Source organism: Rhipicephalus microplus, chromosome 1 (assembly GCF_043290135.1).
Source record: "Rhipicephalus microplus isolate Deutch F79 chromosome 1, USDA_Rmic, whole genome shotgun sequence".
Classification (NCBI taxonomy): Eukaryota; Metazoa; Arthropoda; class Arachnida; order Ixodida; family Ixodidae; genus Rhipicephalus; species Rhipicephalus microplus.
Window position 1 is genome coordinate 289691654 of NC_134700.1, and position 21428 is coordinate 289713081.

General features: G+C 47.2%; 2 protein-coding genes across 3 annotated transcripts in view; one reads left to right on the forward strand and one right to left on the reverse strand.

Moving 5' to 3' along the window:
* ssp3 (SCAPER domain-containing protein short spindle 3) overlaps positions 1-21428 on the reverse strand; it is a 163644-nt gene that overhangs the window by 44841 nt on the left and 97375 nt on the right. The gene's annotated exons all lie outside the window — the stretch shown is intronic.
* On the forward strand, positions 3613-15468 carry LOC142770211 (uncharacterized). The gene is made up of 3 exons (XM_075872676.1): positions 3613-3913; positions 8423-8821; positions 14317-15468. The coding sequence occupies exons 1-3, from the start codon at positions 3659-3661 to the stop codon at positions 15193-15195; spliced, it is 1533 nt and encodes a 510-aa protein (XP_075728791.1). The 5' UTR covers positions 3613-3658; the 3' UTR covers positions 15196-15468.

The window sequence follows — 21428 nt, forward strand, 5'->3', positions numbered from 1 at the left end:
CGCAACTTCGAGGGTTGCAAGTGTCGAATCGTTTCGGCGCCGGTTTCTTCGCGTACGACAACGCCGCTACCGATCTGTAGACACAATAAGCTTCGCTTGAAAAAAACAAAGCTCTGGTATCCAAAAGCTACGTATGCCAGTGTTTCCTTCACTTCGCTGCCTAAAGTTTAAAGTCTACATGCCTCGAATTTGTTCAAGTCAACAATACCCATTCAAGGGGCCCCTCACCAGGTCTGACAATTTTGAGCAAACGAGCGCAGCATACACTGGACGTTTGCGACCACGCCCACCAAAACTTGGAACTCCACGCTTTCCGGAAATAGGTCTGATTTTTACACTGAGCGCCACTTGACCTTCGTATAGCGGTGGCGCGTCCCAAAGAGGATATGATGACGTACAAGGAATGACCTGACGTAGTCGTGAGCGTAGAGTTTCTTATACATCCACTAGAGGGAACTCAAACACTAGTGTCTATGGCAGCTGCAATGCACGGCGCTTCAGCGAGCATGGGAATGACGGGTAGTACACCAATTTGTCCAATCTTCATACTTCTGGCTCAGTGTGTGTTGCTGGTGTGGCTTGGAGTTGTTCTGTCAGGAAACAAAAACCAGCGAGTGTTCAGCGGTTGCGTTTCACCACCCTTATATTTTACGCTTACCATTTCAGATCAGGTAAAGAAGTTCAGAAGGGTCTCCTTCGAAACGAAACCAAACCGCGGCAACAAACGAAGTCACAAGTTCGATTCACCTCCCGCAAGTACGAAGACTAGGTAAATCCGTGTACTACCCATCATTCCCATGGTCGCTGAACGATCGCAGCGCCAGAGTCCCCTCCAGTTAATTTTAGAAAACTTTACGGCTGTGAGTGCTTTGACGTCGACCACAGCGGCACGTGTCACTGTGACAATTATTTGGCAAGACTTGTGTAGTTCGTCGCTTGAATAAATGAACAAAATTTCAGAGAAATAAGACACGCGAAAAAAACGTGTCCATGTTTTCCCCCTTTTTTTACGGCGCATTGATTGTTTCTGTGGTAAATCACGATACGTGCGACACTACGCACAATTCCATAATAGTTGGGGCCTCACGACTTCTAACGAAGCGTTCAGGTCAGGAAATCCATGCTAATATTGTTATACATGTCACTTCACTCTAATAGTCACAAACAGTGTTCCACTCTTTAAATTTCAGGGACACGAGGCATCATCCTTCAGAACACAGGTCATACACTGGTTGTGGAGGAGTTGATGTCGTGACGTTTGAATGTATTCTCCGAATTTCGAACGACTAAGCAAATTTGGAAACTTTGTAAAGGATGCTCCGCCGCACTAAGGCCTATGATGCAGTGAAGGCCACTTTACAAGAAAAAAAAAAAAACGAGAGAGAGAGGCAGACAGGGACTTTTTTACAGTGGTAAGCGTAACAAAACACCAGAAAACAAATTACTCCGAAATTCTTTCCTGCTCGACAAGGCCAACTACAGCGGTGGTATAATGCTGAAATTTTGCTCAATATCATAAAAAAACAAAGTTCTGGGATATTCAGAGGCTGTGCGAACGCAACAGCTAAGCTTAGTGAGGCGGACTTTTTCTTAATGGCAAATTCAGGCCTATGATTCAAGAAACTGCAGTTTGAGATTGTCTGCAGCACGAGCCAGTCACCAACAAGTACACCCATGAGCAAAAATATACGGACCACGGCAACGCGTGCATCCCATTTCATAGGTCGGCGCGCACCTTAAGACCTGAATTTTCCAGGTGGTCGAAAGTTCCGGAGCCCTCCACTACGACGTCTCTCATAATCAAATGGTGGTTTTGGGACGTTAAACCCCACAAATCAATCAATCAATCAATCAGACCTGAATTTCTGTCCCGTGAATATTGTGCCGCCGACAATACATGCTTGCCGCAGAGCGGAGGGTGGGGGGGTAGCCAACACGAGGCATGCTTTTCGTGGTAGTTGCTGCCATAGCTCAAGAAGCTTCGTTTAACCACGTTTAACAAAGGCGTGTTCTCTTAAGCTCTTGAAACAACTCGGTGGAACGTGTACGCGCGAGCGCACTAAAGTTCACCTGCTTTCAACGATCTGTGTCAAATAGCTTCAAAAATGTGCATCCACTATAGAGCGTACCAGCCAAACATGTCCACTATAACGCACTCCTTCCGCGAAGCTAAATCCTAAGACCATACAGGCAAGGTTGTCAACGCGACAGCATTACAGAGCCCGTGCCGCAGAAATACCGGTCTCGGCGACGGCGGCATTGATTGTGAGCGAAAAAATGGCAGTGAACACAAATAAAAATAGTTGGTCCTTGCCCAACATAAAGCCAGGTTTTCTGCATGGCAAGCAGTTCAACCACAAAGCAACAACGCCTGCGCTTAACATTGGTTACCCGACACAGGCGTCCTGTAGCACGAGGAGTGGCGTTAGGAGAGGTTATACATCGCGGCAGAAGCGCACAGCCACACGTGCAGGCGTCATATCATACGAACTGCGCAACGAGTTGGCGGTTTAATAGACCGACCCATTACAGAGTGTTGCGGCATAATTTATCAGCAACAGCATCTACAAAGCGCGAGGCTGCATGAGTGCGCCTATTGACTAAGAAAGTGAGTATCGTGTGCTTCGCTAATTCGCAGAACGACGAGTTCAGGAGTAATGATAATAACTTGCGGAGGTTGATGTGCCCACTCAGAAGCGAAAAGAAGGCGACGCGAACGGGACCCGATTACCGTACGTATCGTACGTATTACGGACGCTATCGCTTTCGACTATTGGAGGCACCAATCGCTAGCCACCAACTATAGACCAATTCCATGTTAGTAAACACAGCTAGGCCGATGCCGACAAATTATAGCGACATCCGCACGTAAATTCCGCCATAAGCGCTGAGGGCTGCGATGTGCGCCAACAAACAAAACTAAGTTGGGAGACGCGACTCCCATCCAACCGCGACGCAGTTCGTCGGCATACCATCTTTTTTCTCCCTCGTTGCTTGACTGAGAACACCACATGCACCATTCAAAACCCAGCAGAAACTGCGGTAGGCAGAGCGTTTTTTGCCTACCAAGACAGCGCCGCCGCATTTTCGTGACGTAAGCCCAGTGGAATTCGTCTATACACAGCATGCTTATTCTGATAAAACAATGAAAGAAAGCGATGACGCCACTGCAGGCTCAAAACCAGAGCGGCGCACGGCTAAATTATCAACGCGCGACAAACTCGATCAAAACCCCGACGAATCGATATCAGTGATTACCCTACAAATCGAACAAATGGACGGCAAACGACCGTTGTAATGCCGGCGCAGAAAAAATTGCAAGTGCGGCGGCACACGTGCTGTACACGACACAAGAGAAGGAAGCCGAACCCCTATGCGCAGTGGGTAGGAGCCACGAGAGAAGTTAAACAAGAGAAGGAAGCCGAACCAGCTGCTGCGCCAGCTTAAGAGGGCCAATCAATCAATCAATCAATCAATCAATCAATCGTGTTGCCATCACAGCGCGGTTACATCACAATCGACAGAGGCGGCAAGTGGCATGGGCATCGCGCCCTTCGCGCGGCGCGCAGCCCGCTGAAGACGACGAAGAGCGAGGCGCAGCGAGGCCTTCGCTGGCCACCACGAGTTCCGCCGCTGCCTTTGAGGAACGGCCGCGAGGATGACGTTCAGGCTTCCGTCGGTGATGTCCCAAAGCAGCATGGCCGACGCGGACGACGACAGCTCGGAGATGGCGCCGCCGCCACCGCCCAAGCCCACCGTCGAACCCAAGCTCATCGTGATCGTGGTGCTGGTGACGGTCGCAGTCTCCTTCATCGTCTCGCTCGTCGTGGGGCTGATCCTGAACGCCGTCGGCGGAGACTCGGAGACGAACAGCACGATCGACACCAGGAGAGCTCCAGGCGCCGGCGGCCAGGTACGGCGAGGACGGAGCGCGTCCCGCTGCTCAGGAGCGACGACACGTAATTGTGAACGCACAGCAGGACACGCCCTGTTATGAGCGCTCGTGTAGTGTAGGAAGTGAATGGTAACGGCTTACGCGTGGTCGCTAAAGGGAGCGACAACCAACCAGCACGCGTGACTAGATCTTGGTCAAATCGAAAAAAAAATTGACCGCAGCTTCCCTCGGGGGAACACTGAGGAGGATGCGGAAGTATGTAATTGGTTAACGGGTGTTAAATTGCGACTTACTTGGGTCGATGGCTAAATTGGTTAACGTGGTTGTGAAATGGGGTGTTAAATGAGTGAACACGTACGGCACGTATGCGAAAGGGCGGTGTTTTATTTATTGCGACGAACCAACGGACGAGCGGCAACTGAGCGAGCGAGCGCCGACCTTGAGTATATATACAGCGCGACGGTGCATGCGCTGTCAGCTGTCGAATGTTCTCGAAGGAGAAGCGCGCGCGCGGCACAGATGGCGACGGCGCGACGGCGCATGCGCTGTCAGCTGTCGAATGTTCTCGAAGGAGAAGCGCGCGCGGCACAGATGGTGGGCGACGGCGCGACGGCGCATGCGCGCGCGTCAGCTGTCGAATGTTCGAGAAGCGGTGCGGACGGCGCGGACGGCGCACTACAAGGCGCGAGTATAAGATGCTTCCGCATCTAATATGTTGAACGATTTTGAGTACTTCGTACTCAACTATGGGAGAGCACTGAGCCGTCCCGCTAAAACAGTTTAGTGGCTGGTAACAGAGTTAGACACATGCCTGAATACACAGGCATGGTTCAGTGTGCACCGACGCTCGCGTAGGTTTTAAATAGCTAACTTTACCGTACAAGCTCATGTTTGTGTTACTGGTTTCCGTACCAATACTTTACCTTCCTGGTGCATTTAATGTGAAACTTTGACCGTTTTAACTCGGACACATGTATGCTTTTGAAGTGCAACAAATAACCTTATACTTGATGAACGCGTGAATATTGCAGTAGCAGAGAACGAGTGATTATTGTATCAGGCGTAATGAATTAGCTCAACTAAGGCGGTGCGGACGGCGCGGACGGCGCACTACAAGGCGCGAGTATAAGATGCTTCCGCATCTAAAAACGTGAATTATAGTTACAGATTCGAGCCTCCTTTTCGAGATTATGGGGCATTCGGCTATGATACACGCAGTCTGGTAATTTTACGCGCACCGTATAATTAGGCTTGAAGTTGGAGTGCGTGTTATCCATTTCCACCCCATTCAGTGATGCTTACACTGTAACAGAAGTTGCGCATTCTATCGAGGCGCGCCACCCTCTCGGCAACCAGACGAACATGTCGAGCCGCGCGGCATGCGCACAGAGTATAGGCGCATGCGCAGAAAACCGCGGCGCGCAAGCACGAACCGCTCTGGCGCTTACCTATCCGGTCAGCAACACGTGTGGCGTGTACACAGCTTCATATAGAGGCCGCAGATCGAAAATGTTTAAGTTAAGTATGCTACACGGCGTCCTTCCCGCTTCTATTTCGTGGTAAGACACTGCGACCAGCAAGCTTCCTGTCACGCTATGGAATACAGTTACCATAAAAATTGGTTGTCGGTCCATTTGAATAAAAAAACACGCGCTTGTCCAAACCACCCGCGGAGTCGGACGACACGCTGGAAAGGTGGTCGCTCCGTAACATTCCCAGTAGTTTTAAGTTTGCACATGGCATTCGGCCATTTTAAAGGTATGTCCGCAACAATTACTCGAAATATCCTTGCAAAATATAGAAAGTTGTACGTCTGCAGAACTGCGCGAAAACGGCTCTGCTATTTTCTGTAATTGCCTTTTTTTAAAACGCGAAAGTGCTTTACGCCGGGGTCCACAAAGATATCAGTGACGTATTTCCGTCACGGAAGTGACAAAAATACGCACGATCAGAAAGCAAGGAAAAAAAGTTTTCGTCAGCAGGAGTCGAATTCCCGACCTTTCGGTCCGCGACAAAAGAGGCCGGGCCCACTATGCACTGCGCCACGGCCGCATACTCTGAGAGCTTTAAAAACGCGCCTTTTATACATCTACTTCTGTCATTTCGCAAAGCTACTCTTGGTAAAGTGAGAGACAAAAATAAAAAATTAAGCATACTAGAGCTGGCTTTTTATGGTTATGATGGGTCGTGCCAGGGCCCCAATGAATACAGCGGCTCGCCGGGCCTGGTCAAGGGTCACCAGTTGGATTCCCTTTTCCAGTTCCGCGAGCCGCACTTCCCGCGACCAATTCAGAGGAGTGTTATTCAACAGTGTTTTTCTTGGCTCCTGCTATTGTATAAGATTTTTACAATGGAATGAACAGCTAAATACAATATTGAAACAGAGGCAATACGGTAACCTCCGGACATTGCGTGCACTGATGTGATTGATTTGTGGGGTTTAACGTCCCAAAACCACTATTTGATTATGAGAGACGCCGTAGTGGAGGGCTCCGGAAATTTTGACCACCTGGGGTTCTTTAACGTGCACCCAAATCTGAGCACACGGGCCTACAACATTTCCGCCTCCATCGGAAATGCAGCCGCCGCAGCCGGGAATCGAACCCGCGACCTGCGGGTCAGCAGCCGAGTACCTTAGCCACTAGACCACCGCGGCGGGGCGCGTGCACTGATGTGTAATATGTGCTCCAATGTTGGTCTTGCTCCGCACCACGGACATGTATCGCTGTATCTGTGAGGGTACATTCTGTGTAACCTGTGTAAACGTTGAAACGCGTTTGTCTGCAGGCGATGCCAGTACCGTCCTTGCGCTCTGTTTACGTTAGGAGACGGGAGCTTTAGTTTACCTACCTAGTCTTGAAATTCAAGGATTTATCTTGGCGCTTGGTAATGTGAAGTAATACATCATGACGTTATATTCAACGTCTTGTTTCAATGCGTATACGTTCTATTCGGGACGTTTCCAATTGGGGAAGGGCAATTTTGCGGATGCAAAATTAACACGACTGGCAGCGTCATTACCCCAAGCATTGTTTTCGCTCATGGCATCCACCCATACAAAAAAAAAAACTCTGCGTCGCTTAGCTGTTGCTTCGCGTTCTCTATAGTTACGCTTGCTCTGCGAAAAATCGCAGCCGGCGCCAACAGCGTAGACACGGCGCGCGTTGCATTACTGCCTAATCAGGCAGTGGCGTTCAATGTTCTAACATCGCATGCACAAGTAGGCGACCTTAGCCAACGACTCCTATATTGGAGGTGTTGCATTAGCCCAAGCTCGGCGTCTATACAATGACGGCTCTACGCTAGGGTGACCGCTCTCTGATACCGCTCTCACTGTTCACTGCAACTGCCACAAGCATCTATGACCACAACGGTTTGTTTAATCATTGATCATGGACGCTAGTCATTGGATCGGAGATGCATCACTAAGCGTCAACGTGGGCGCGTTTAGCGTTAAACGATGCTATAACTGTCAAACATCAGGAGACGAGTTCAAACTCTCTTATATCAATGTACAGTAAGCCTTTGTAAGGACAAGTTTCTCTTTCGTGTTGTACAGATTCCTGAGACGAAAGAATCAACCTTCTTTTTTTCTTTTTTTTTGCAAGAGCGGAATCTAATACCGCGGTAATGACATCAATGTAAGAGACATGGAGCAAAATTATCGCAACACGATGGTGCAACTTCATCCGAGTGTTTGAATAATGAAAATGAGTCATCACACGAAACGTGGGGCAGCCACAAGAAAGCGGCGAGATGATGACGCTATTCACATCAAGACCAGACAGTCACAAACCATCTTACCCTTGTACGCCAATTTTAGACTAAGGTATGCTAAAAGGTCTGTCGTAAAAGAAAAAAAAACTCATTTTTTGTGTTAGTAAAGTAAAATTCCACTATCCCAAAAACGCCAATATTTAGACGACGCTTGGTAAGCGAGAGAACGGGCGAAAACAATACCGGTGGAGTCGCCACCTCGAGATTCGCGCACCAAAAAACCGTGGCGTAGAAGATTTTGACGGCGTCTACTCGGTCCTACGTAGTCCCTAATCGACAAAAGTGATGTAACTAGTTATCTGTGGGTGCCACGAACGTAACACAAGATTTTAAAAAAAATTCACAAATCTAGCCAATGTCTCGAAAATACGAAAAATTTACCCTGAAATCAGCGACGTCACGTGCAGAACTACGGCGCGAAACTTAAAAGTAAAAAGGTTGACCCTAATTTTATCCTCTAATAATAAATCTTTGATGGCGAAATTAGCGATATTATACCGAGTTCGGCAGAGCACTGTTTATCAATTCATACCAAGTCATTCTTTCGCTTCAGTGCCACCTTTGAAACGTAGGTGGCTGGATAGACACGTACATAAATACGCTAAAAGTACCTTTGGTTCGCTAAGAAATGCTTCGCGTTGAAAACAGTTTCCTCGAAACGCGGAAACAAGCGCTACGTGCGCTATACCTGCAACCTCACGTAGAAAAACACAATCTCACGGCCATTCACCCCACGTTAAATTTGCGCAGGTGTGTCCCGCAGCGCCCGTGTGCCCAGGAACAGGCACGCCATGCACGGCCGGCCAGCCGTGCCAAGCTCCACTTCCACCGGGGCCGCCGCCACCGCGTCGGCTGGCGGCAGTGTTCCGAACAGGCGGCAACCCTCGCTTGGACAACGCGCCGGGCGCTCAGTTTATACGAGTGCGCGCGGCGCAGGACGAGCCACCCGAGCCGCCGCCGCCGCCACCACCACCACCACCACCACCACCGCCTCAGCCATTTCAGCCACCGCCTCAGCCACCTCAGCCGCCGCCAATACAGCCACCACTGCCTCCAAACCCCGGGTACCTACCCAGCGGCCAGGGTGCGCCCTGTCCGGTCACTGGCATATGTCCGGGCTTCAACGTGCCATGCCTTGCGGGCACCACGGTGAGCGCACCTCGAAGTCGCAAAAAGTGTTACATTCATTCGAAAAGGGTGTAAATCTGTAAAACACCCTTTCTACACCCATAAGGGGTGTAAAAAATTTACTGTGTAGGCAGAAAGAGGTCGCACGGCGATGCGCATGTCTTTGTTTGGAAGCGTGTGTACCCCGAACACCTCATTTTGGTAGCGGAGAGAATGGCTATACGGAGTACGGCAGATCGCGGCTCATTTCAGTTTTGCTCACTCGCACCGGTAGGAAAACGAGCACATGAAATGTCTGAATGGGAGAGATACATTTCTATTGTTAACAAGAAGACAAAAAAGATCAAGGTTGTAATCGAAGTCCAAGTAAGTTTAAAGGGCCCGTCAACATGCTCAGACTTTTTTTTAACCCCCCCCCCCAAATTAGCTCGGCAAATCGTAGAGTCGGCCAACACGATCACGTTTCCTGAATATTACAGCGCTGCGCGCAGCGCAAGGCCTCCATTTCGAAAAAACAATTCTTGCGAATCTTTCTTGCGTCTGACCAACCTCCTTTCACGCGCGGTGACGTCATCTCGGCGATGGGAGACGTCACGCAGCACATAGCTCGTCGATTTGTCTAAGCCAGGTCGGAACAAACAGCAGTGTAGTCAACTACAGTTTTTGTTCCTATGGTATCCCCCTACAATTACGACAGAGTTATTCAATCATACGAGTTGCGAAACTCCCAGTAGGTTCCATGTATCGAAGTCCGGACACGTCACTGGCCCAGTTTTTGGGAGTGTCAGATGGTCGCGCCCCCTGTTCATCAGCACACCCACTATTAAACGCATTATTTGTGTTTTCTGTTGTTGCTCTCACACGGCGCGACAGTCTGCCATTTCCCGAAAAATCAGGCCATCTGCATGTCGAGGTTTTGGAACGCAGTTTCGCTGGAAGTCGTTGTCGGCTGCAAATCGAGCGATTGGGCTGCGGAGAAGCATCGGCACAGGGTGAACAGTAAGCAGCCAGGCATCTCATCAAGCGGAAGTGCGTTACGACTGATAGAGTTCGCCGATGGCGTCAATTACTGACGTCATGTGACGTTGCCGAAGAGGGCGGAGTCACGACGACGGGCTATGCCTTTCCCTCCCTCTGAGGGAGACACTGTAGAGACAGCGCGAAAATTTGAAATCAGTTGAAAACGATGTTCTAACCCCCGTAACTTCCTTAAAGGGGCTCTGGAACACGTTTTCACGTAACCATGGAGTGAATTCATTGAAAGAGCTTATCGCCTCGCGAATTCCACACCGCGAAAATTCTAAGAATCTGTACAGTACGAGCGGAGTTACAAAGATTTGTCGCACGCTCCAATCACATTCTCTCTTCTCTCGTCTCAACGAAAGCGCTGGCAGCTAAGCAGGGAGGGATGGCAGGGCAAAACAAAAACTATACCACGCCTCATGACCTTGAGCACTTTTTTTTCTTCAAAATCGCGCGCGCACGCGTGGAAAAGTCACGGCTTCCAGCGCGCCATGTTCAAATCAGCCAATGTCTGATAGATAGCCTTCTACGAGTGATTTTTTAGCCATTTGTCAAAAGAAGAGAAAGCACTTTTTAGTTAACTTTACTAAATTATTGTGATTTCCAGGCCACGTGCTGCGCTACAATATTTGGCTCGGGTGTTCTAGGGAGCCTCTACTACCAATCGGCAGCATTTTCCCACCATGCTCAAAAAGTGTTGCAGGACCCATTTAATATAGCATCTATTCGCAAAATTCTTGTGGCAGCACGTTCAGAAAGCAAAAGTGTACACATTTCTATTTATAACAATTTTCAGGCCTTGGGTTAGTTCACTGGCCCCTTAAATCGCTTTTAAAGAGCTCAAGTTGACTTTTAAAATCATAGCACCCGGAAATCGTCACCTGGCTGCTTGTAATACATCATCATCATCATCCTAATACATAACAAAGGAGATGACAAGGACTTGAAGAATTACAGGCCGATTAGCTTGCTCTCTGTAGTATACAAGCTATTTACAAAGGTAATTGCTAACAGAGTAAAGAAAACATTAGAATTCAATCAACCAAAGGAACAAGCAGGATTTCGAACAGGCTACTCAACAATCGACCACATTCATACTATCAATCAAGTAATAGAGAAATGCTCAGAATATAACCAACCACTATACATAGCCTTCATAGATTACGAGAAGGCGTTTGATTCAGTAGAAATATCAGCCGTCATGCAGACACTGCGGAATCAGGGCGTCGATGAAGTAGATATAAATATCCTGGAAGAAATCTACAGGGATCAACTGCTACCATAGTGCTTCATAAAGAAAGCAAAGGAATACCAATCAAGAAGGGTGTAAGGCAGGGGGACACAATCTCCCCAGTGCTATTTACCGCATGCTTACAGGAGGTTTTCAGAAGCCTAAAATGGGAACAGTTAGGGATAAGAGTTAATGGAGAGTACCTTAGTAACCTGCGCTTCGCCGATGACATTGCATTGCTGAGTACCTCAGGGGACGAATCGCAACTCATGATTACGGAGTTAGACAAGGAGAGCAGAAAGGTGGGTCTTAAAATGAATCTGCAGAAAACGAAAGTAATGTACAACAACCTCGAAAAACAGCAGCGCTACGAGATAGGTAATAGTGCACTTCAAGTTGTAAAAGACTATGTCTACTTAGGGCAAGTAATAACCGCGGAGCCGAACAACGAGACTGAAGTAACTAGAAGAATAAAAATGGGGTGGAGCACATTTGGCAAGCACTCTCAAATTATGACAGGTAGATTGCCACTATCCCTCAAGAGGAAGGTATATAACAGCTGTATCTTGCCGGTACTTAGCTACGGAGCAGAAACCTGGAGACTTACAAAGAGGGTTCAGCTTAAATTGAGGACGACGCAGCGAGCAATGGAAAAAAAAATGGTAGGTGTAACCTTAAGAGACAAGAAGCGAGCAGAGTGGATTAGGGAACAAACGGCGGTTAAGGATATCATAGCTGAAATCAAGAAGAAGAAATGGAATGGGCAGGGCATGTAGCGCGTAGACAGGATAACCGCTGGTCGTTAAGGGTAACTAACTGGATTCCCAGAGAAGGCAAGCCGGTTAGGGGGAGACAGAAGGTTAGGTGGGCAGATGAGATTAAGAAGTTTGTGGGTATAAATTGGCCGCAGCAAGCACAGGACCGGGTTAAATGGCGGAACATGGGAGAGGCCTTTGTCCTGCAGTGGACGTAGTCAGGCTGATGATGATGATGAGGATGATGATGATGCTTGTAATTGCATTTCGCACGAGAAGTATATTTAGCAAAGCCACGTGCTCAAAATAACCATGATTCCCCGAAGCTCTCATGATAACAACAGTTCATTTTAAAAAAGCATATCTTTGCAACATATAGGACCTTTCGTTTCAAAGTTTAAAATGCATTTTTCTGAAGATTTTATCTGGCAACTTCTTGAGTTTGACCATGATGTTTTAGGCACTCAAGATGGTCAGATCGGGATGAAATTTCGCCTATACATATTACACATTCCTGTATTTGTATCAATATTCAGAGTCTAATTCTGAAATTAGTATAGGCTGAGCATTTTAAGACTTCTCACACTACAAATTTCTCTTCTTTAGCGTCTTGTTCACACTTTTTTGCTAGTAATGCAAATGAGTTCTGCAGTATCCCGATAAGTAGAGGAAGGGTTACTTGCATTCTAGAGTAAATGTGGAGCAACATGAGTCATAAGTGGTTCATAAGCATAAAGGCTTAGTGGCATAAGAATTGTGTCTAAAAAGAACTATATTTTACATTTCACAAGGTACAAAACGAAAACTATGCAACTTGCTATAAAACTGATTACACATTTGATATCGGCATAAAAACCTAATTAAAATGCAATAATTTTATTGCCCCATGCTACAGATTGACGGGGGACCAGAGTCAAAACACGCAAGTTTTTTTTCAAAATTGCTCATTTTTAATTTTTATATTTGCTTTCCAAAGTTTAGTTTCTCAACTTTCACGACAAAACAAAAAAACAACAACAGAAGATTGCAATTGAACTCGAAGTAAACTAAAACCTTAGAAGCTTTTAAATACACAGGGTGGTTACTAACAGCTAAGAAGAGCTCATTGTCTAGTTTCCTGGAGATCCTGGTTTCCTGTCTAGTTTCCGTGACGTGTTTTCTTTGCCCCTGCCATCCCTACCTGCTTAGCTTCCAGTGCTTTCGTCGGGACGAGAGGAAAGAGAATGCAATTGCAGCATGCGACAAATTTTTGTAACTCCATTTGCACTGGACGGATTCTTGAAATATTTGTGGCGTTGCGTTCTTAAGGCGATTAGCTCTTCCAGCGAATTCATTCTATGGTTACCTGAAAGTGTTTCAGGGTCCCTTTAAAATGTGAAGATTGCCATGAATTTTGTTTAAAATTTGAAACAGCCTGTATAATTATAACGAACCAAAAGTAAGAAATTTGTATGGGCTGAGGATTCTAAGAATTTTCACAACTTTTCTTGAAAATAAAAATGAGTTATACACACTTTCTTTATAGTTATTTGCATCCTACAGTTAATGCAGTGGAGCAATATGAGACATGGATGGCTCGGAACCATAAACGTTTAGTGGCATAATAAGTTAGTCCTTCATTGTACAGGGCCTTAGACTTACGTTATGAACACGCATCAAGAGACGCTGCTCGAAGTCCACCTTCGAGCGTGAAGCCTTGCACAATGCGGCAGGAACGTAGACATGCAGAAATGCGGTGGCGAACTAAGAACGCTTGGAAGCACGCCAGCGGACTTCTATTACATATTTCGCGCGTTTTGCGCGCCTTCGTTCTTTTTCTGTAAAAACAACCATGCCGATTTCAGCAAAAAATAAATGCTCGATTCTGGGGTCATTTGTGGCAATGTACATCATTAGGTCGATACTTTACCAAATCTAGCAAAAACAAAAAGTTGGCTAATTAAATTTAATTATTAATTAAGACTTAGTAACAAGAAAGTACAGTTTATATATACAAATGATACCAATAATACACAACAGATAGGTCATTCCTAGAGCACGTGTTTTTTTTATTTTTTTAATCTAGTGTGTGGGACACACTGTATATAACGCGAAATATTTCAGAAAGCAAACACAGTGTTCTCTTTTAGGCAATGAAGATTCTTAATGAAGATCTTTTTTTATATAGAAATGCTATGACAGCCACACTCCTGTCGTCCTCACACACACCTGAAAAAACTTTGCGAAAGCTAAATACACGTTAAAGTAATATCAAACAAGAAAGCTCGATAACGAACTTTTCAACATTGTGGCAAACCGCATACCAAGCTCACTATACTGACTGTGACTCTAAGTGACTCTGTGGTTTCGAGCCATGTCATTTAAATCGGCATATCGCGTACTCTTGCCAATGCCTAATATGTGCCGAAGCATCCTGACGGTTCTGAAATAGTGGAACAGCGTGCACAGTTCGTCGTTTGCTTCTAGCGTGCTTTCCATGACGAAGACTGCGTGAACCGTTCGCGCAGTGCCCGGACCCAACAAAGTGTCCTGCGACACCGTTCTGCCCGAACACCATAACACCGTGCACGCCTCACGCACCGTGCGGAGGTCCGCCCCAACCGCCACCGGGGCCGCCAGCGCCACCACAACCGCTGCCACCGCCGCCGCCGCAACCACCGTACCCGCCTCGTAAGCGTCGGCGGAGCGGGCCGAAGCAGCACGAGCTAAGAAACGATAGAAGTCTGCGCAACCAGCACGACCAGCAGCATGCCAAGAAACCGGACAAAGCGAAGGAGCGGCAGACCGAGGACGACTCGCAGACGGGCAGCGAGAAGGCCAGTGAGGACCCCAGCCAGGAGGCAAAACAGCGCAGCGGCCAGCCGGTGGTCGCGGGCCGGCGGTGCCACAAGGACGACCACTGCGACGACGGCCGGTCCTGCCCGTCGCGCGGGAGGTGCACCGGGGACGGACGCGAATGCGACGTGGACCACCCCTGCAGCGTCGACGAGGGCGGCGAGTGCGAGCGCCGTTGTCCAGCTAAAGACCCTAAGGAGGCGCGACGGAAGCACAAGAACCACCCGGTGGACACCACGTCCTCCAACCTTCGAGAGGACTCTCGCGAGGATACAGGCAAGCATCGGGCAACGGAGAACAAAGGTAAAGTCTTTCACAAGTACGAGCGAGAAAATGCCCACAGGTTCCAACAGCCACGGCAGTCACGTCATTGCGCGTCTTCCGATGGGTGGCTGTCGCACGTGTGTTCTCTTTCCGCTTGGAAAGAAGAGATGCGGCGCACGGATTCATCCAACATGACGCACAGGAGCGGTGGCTGCTGTGAACTGCGTAATGTGTTGGAACCTGATGGAACCTCTTCCACACTTTCTAGGCCGAACTCGCATCTATAAAAATTAATAAGGAATTCGAATCATCAGTTCACCATACAATGCTTAATGAAATCATCGTTTTTTCGATGCGAATTCTGGTGCGTAAGCTGGCTTCACGGCATCGTCCACGATACTAAACGAATTCGCGGAAGCACACGGACACAAAGCGAACATAAACAAGTACGGGCCCAATTAATTGCGCTTGTCCTTGTGAATTGGTCTGTTGTGTGACAGATGGCTGCGCTACGAACCGCGTTTGTGTGACGTCAGTTCGAGGATTCACGCGCTTTCGAGGCGCGGCGCCGTATAGAAACCACTGTCGCGGTAAAACTCGGCAAAGACGCAGTTAAATTAGTTATCGTGTGTGTGGTGGCTACTGACTCAGTTCCAACAACCATGGGTGTCCGCTTTTAACTTTCATTTTAAAAGCACAGCGCTTTGTTTCTTAAAACTGCGGCCGCTTGTCTCCGCGGCAAGGGCTGTGCAATGGTGGAGTACTGCTCTGTGCCTCTATATGATCACCCACCCGTGAAAAAGGCGTTAGCTTTTATAACTATCCTCATGACCAGAAGCTGAGGAAGAAGTGCATAGTCAAACTCAGAGAGGAAAAAAGCCCCACGCCTACATCGACCATGTGCAGCAAGCGCTTCGCTGGCACTGACTTTTGCTATACCCGCCGTATACGCCCCACTTTTCGGTAAGCTATCAACCGTGTTTCAGCGCCTTGCCAGTACTTCAGCCATTCATTGCACGCAGGCTACAGGCGTAGGCGACTTACACCAGATGAGCTCCCGTCCCAAAACCTACCACGACGGCCCCTAGACAGGGAGCCGACGCCGACGCCTCCGAATCGCCTCGGGTAAGCGCGCCTCCTGAGCGCAGCTGAGCGGCGCAGGACATCTGACACTACAGCTTTTTTTGGTTGGGGTACAGATATATACGTAGTTTACTGATCAAGACAAGCGCGCGCCAAGCGCACTGCTCACCATAAATTCATAAGCAAAACCTGCTGTCTCTGCTTAGGGCACATTCACTAAAGGTTGTCACATAATTTTTGTGGCCCTGTGCACAGTATATATAGTCAGCGCAGCGATAACTATTTGTTATGTTCTGTTACCCGAGCGACTGCCCTGAGTAATAATATTATGAACTACTTCATGATTTCGCTTTCATTGAACAAACATTACTGAGACAAACTGCAGTCATTTGCATCGGCCAGAGGGTAGTTCCCCTTTGGCCGATGCAAAACTTCCCCAATTCCCGAGTCACACCAGCATCTACCCTTCAAGACATTTTTTTTTTCTTACTGCGATACAACACGGGCTTGCGCCCTGCCATCGCCCATAACTGCAATACAAGCACAATTATTTCGCATTTAGTGATTTGATGCTGCTTTTCATTTCTAGTAGATGCCACAAACAGTTGATTAACTGCGAAGCAGTAATTTAAACAGCTGCTCTGCAGTAATTATACCATGTGTTGAATGCAAAGGCCAGAGTGGCAGAAATAAGCGATTTTCACACATATCCTCGTGTTCACTGTCATTATTGTTGCACTGCAAAAAGAAATATCTAAAAAAAGGGAGGGGGGGGGGCAGGCATGGCCTTCTCTTCAGGATTGTTGCGAAAGCTAACAATCTGTTCACGGGCGGACAAAGCCCACCGAGGCCAAGAGCAGTACTTCACCATTGCGCAGCACTTCACTGCCACGGAACATTGTGTAGCGGGTTCACGAGTCCACATGTTTTCAGGACCAGAGCCGCGAAGGTGATGCGATCTCCATTGACGGCGCCGGCTGCGCACATTCAACAATGTGGCCTGCGTCGTATACCATCGCGCCGTCGATGAGACACCACGACGCTTCGCTTGCTGTATCTACGTGCTTGTAGATGCTGAAGAAAGGCACGCCCGTTGAGATTTCGAAACACCCGAACTAAATTCGAATCGCACGGCGGAAAATGCAGATGACGAGCGAGAACACTCGCACATAGTTTCACTTTCTGACCAGCCATGCGGTCGGCGGCATCGGCGTGCTTATTCGGCCATCTGGGAGCTTTCTTGGCCCGGTCGATTGGGCTGCAACTGAAACAAATTCATAACTGCACTCAAAAACATTCGTTGTGGGCGTTAGTTGACCCTCATGAGGCTGCTCGTAGACAACATTCTCGGCAGAAGCGGACGGTCCGCGCACAGGAGCAGCGGCTGCTGCAGCACAGTGACGAGCGGAGTCCACAAACTGACGTCACACGCGAGAGGGCGCCACTCCAAGATCTCGAGGCCAGTATCTCTCGAATACTTGCGCGAATTCGCTAAGATGAACATGTTAGCAAGTATTGGCTCGCGATAATGTAAGGGAGACGCCTTCATTTTGTGTTGTGTCCCAACTACAAACCCGCATTTGTAGTTCAGGGCGCGGGGTTGTATGTAGTGGTGAGAGGAGAATGAATGCGAGAAAAAAAAATACGGCTTCAATGTAAATAACGATTCACAATACGTAGCTGTCTCTACTCGTCCTACCAAACCGACACTTTTCAACATAGTACTAAGCATGCTTCCTGGTATGTTGTACGAAGCGACGACGACGACAAAAGGCTTTTCCACACATTCGAGTGCACCAATTATCGACAGTTTTGCGGAGAAGCACAGGCAACCCCGCACAAAGGGTTGCCTGTGCTTTCCACCACGAGAAATCGTGGTGGAAAGCATGTGATGACAAGCGTAGCTTCTATACTCGCTCGGCGGGGCACCCTTCTACGTAATCACGCCGCTTGCACAACCGAGAGTGGCAACTTGAGCTGGTTGGCATTGCATTTTCGGAAGAAATATACTTTCTTAGTGCGCAGGGAACGTTTAAGAAACAAGACAGATAAGACAGAGCGCACACTTACAACCATTATTTTATTGCAAAGATGCTGGCAATGTGTGTGTGTGTGTGTGTGTGTGTGTGTGTATGTGTGTGTGTGTGTATATAATTATATATATATAGATATATAAGGGAAAAGAAGTGTATACCTAGGGGCTCGTTTTTCCGTGTTTTGACACAATATTAATGAGATATAACAGACAGTGATGCCAAGTATATATATATATATATGTATATATATGCAAGAAAAAGACGACAAAACTTTCACGGAAGCGTCCCTACTTAACGCTTTCAGCTGGTGCACCAGCCTTCGTCAGAGTAATGATATATATATATATATATATATATATATACACAGGAAAAAAGAACAAATGATGGCACATGTACCAGAACACATTATTCAAATCTTGAAATGAAAATTTAGCTGAAAAGATACCGGTATTGATTAAATATTCAACGTTGCACCGAAAGAACAATGACACACAGAAAGAAACAAATATAGACACCAAGGGCGCTTACACACTCAGTTCCTGCTTTGCGAATCAAAAACGCTTCGTGTGTTTCACATGCCCTCTTATTCTTATATCTTGCCATTACTGCTCCCTAAGGCTGACCACATGATAAATAAATCAGATACACAAGGCCTATAATACATTCTAGAAACATTTTTGCGTGCTGCTTATTGCACCCAACAATTGAAGATCCTTCGTAGTTAACTATTTTACATAGAGGGCCTAGCTTGTTTTTTGCCGTGACAACCTTCAGCCCAGTCTTTCAACGATTATTTTTAAGCAGTGCGAAACTTTGTGTACATAAGGAATGGCAGACACTTTCGGCTTTGGCTCGTCCCGAAATGCGTGCTGTGCATTCTTCCCCTGATTAAATTTATTGAGAAATGACTCTGCTATGCCTGAGAGCAATTGATCAGGAAAGCCTGCTTTCTTAAGCCAGTTGACTTGTTTGCCAAAACTGCTCTGAACCTGGTGATGACAAGACCTTGACAATGATGCCATCATGCATGCTTTCGCAATTCCTCGCTTAACAAGCTTGGAGTGCGCTGAACTAAAGGGTAACAGGGCTTTCCTGGAGCAGGGAGCGTATTGCCCGCACTTGTGTTCTGGCAGAAAAATAAGCTCTAGGTCTAAAAACCTAAGTTTGTTATTTTCGGCTCCATAGTCGGCTGCAGATTTGTCATGCTCTCAGACAAAAATGCTAAAAATCTCGTCAGCGTGCTGCCTTAGGTCACACTGTTCTGCACTATATAAGACTAAAAAATCATCAACGAATACCTTAACCGTATGTGTCTCAGCAAGTTTCCTTGTATGTGTTTGTCATAACGAGCTAGTAAAATATCACTGATGACTGGAGCTTTTTGATTCGCAAAGCAGGAAACGAGTGTGTAAGTGCCCCGTCCGTCATTTGTTGGACATGATTGATTGATATGTGGTGTTTAATGCCTTAAAACCACCATATGATTATGAGAGACACCGTAGTGGAGGACTCCGGAAATTTTTACTACCAGGGGTTCTTTAATGTGCACCCAAACCTGAGCCCACGGGCCTACAGCATTTTCGCCTCCATTGAAAATGCAGCCGCCTCAGCCGAGTACCGATCTCTAGACCTGCGGGTCAGCAGCCGACTACCTTAGCCACTAAACCACCTTAGCCACTAGACTACCGCGGCGGGGCAATCTGCTGGACAATGAATACCGTGTCTTTTTCAGTTAAATTTTTCTTTCAAGATTTGAATAAGATGTACTGGCGCATGCGCCATCATTTGTTCCTTTAGTTTGTGGACATTTCTCCACCCTCTTTACTGTGTATACATATTACCACCATCTGCACATTAAAATTGTTGTGTGTGCTAGGTCCTATCCTTTTTCTTTATGAAACATTCTCTGCGCACTAAGAAAGTATATTTCTTTCAAAAACGCACAACCACATTTATGAGAAAAAGCCCGCTTCAGTAAGGCACAGCCAAAATATTGTGATGGACATTTCACGCAGTTAGATTTTTGATAAATCAAGTGATGCGGCTTTGCTTTAAAGGGACCCTGAAACATTTTTTTTAGTTTTGTCAGTGCTTAGGCTAGAGCATCAAACGATTCACACCACAAATCAAGTGACCCGCTATGTATCAAGGCCACCATGGACAATTATATGATACCCTCCTTCTCACCTTTGCCTGGCCTCAACTCATGAGGCATGGTGCCATTGCTGGCGATCGCAGAGCTCTTATGAGCGCGCTCGATGATTAGAACTTTTAGCAGTCTAGACCTCTGAGATCGCACAAAGACAGGTTGTGTGCAGTTTCGGGAACCATCATACAATGCACCCAGCAGCACGCACGGCCTCTGCCAACAGAGGAGAAAATCGTGAATTGGTTCAAATCTGCACTGACAGGTGTCGCCACACCACTAACCGATCTTCCGCACATTCTACAGCCCATGAAAGCCAATCAGATCAGCAGCCACAAAGACGTCAAGTGGCCAGAGCATATCACTCTGTTAATGTGCGGTTGAAAATGCGTTTGTCCAAGTCACAGCGATCTGCCCGATTTTCAGCAATTCGCAGCTTTAAAGCGTTGTAATGTATTACATAGTTAACACAGAGAGCTCAAATCAGTCTCTAAATGACCCTTACGACCTGGTCAACCGGCCCAATGTGTTTGTATGAAATCGCCATAACCGTTTCAGGGTTCCTTCAAGGCCACCGATGACTGGATCAACTGCGTGTGGTTTTACAGTACTCACGTATTAAAATAGGACAATGCATGGCTGAGCAATGTGCACAATTTCGTTTCCACTGTTTTCAGTTTGAGTCATATGATGTAATTTCGACTAGAACGCATAGAATAGATTCAACATTTTCTCTAGAAACCAGATTCTTCGCAACATGATGTTGTTATCTCGAGAAATACAATCTTACTATACACGAAATTGAATCATCACCCAAGAGTTTCGCAGTATACGAAGAGTGTGCACTGAGCTTTTCCCAAGAAGATAAACACGAGCAATGCTGCTTAGTTCGAGACATGGGCAACCCTTCGCCAACTTAATGAAAGTTTGCTTTGCTTAGAGCTGTTAACTGTGCAAAAACAGAGCCATGATGGGTGGTTGCATGTGTCGAGTTATAAGAAACAATTCAATACCTAAGAAAAAAGCGTGAAAAGTGAATTTGACATTGGTTCCTCTTTACAGAAGCAAGACATGAAGCTGGAAAAACAACCCCAGCAGCAGAGGCAAGCACACGGCAGGAGACATCTGAAACGAGCAAAAGTAGTTGAAACATGCAGGCTGTGCAAAAGCTGAACTTGGTGCCTCCCACCTTCCTTTTCTCCAGATTTCTTCACTCACACACATCCGCGGATGTTGCTATACACCAGAGCTCAGG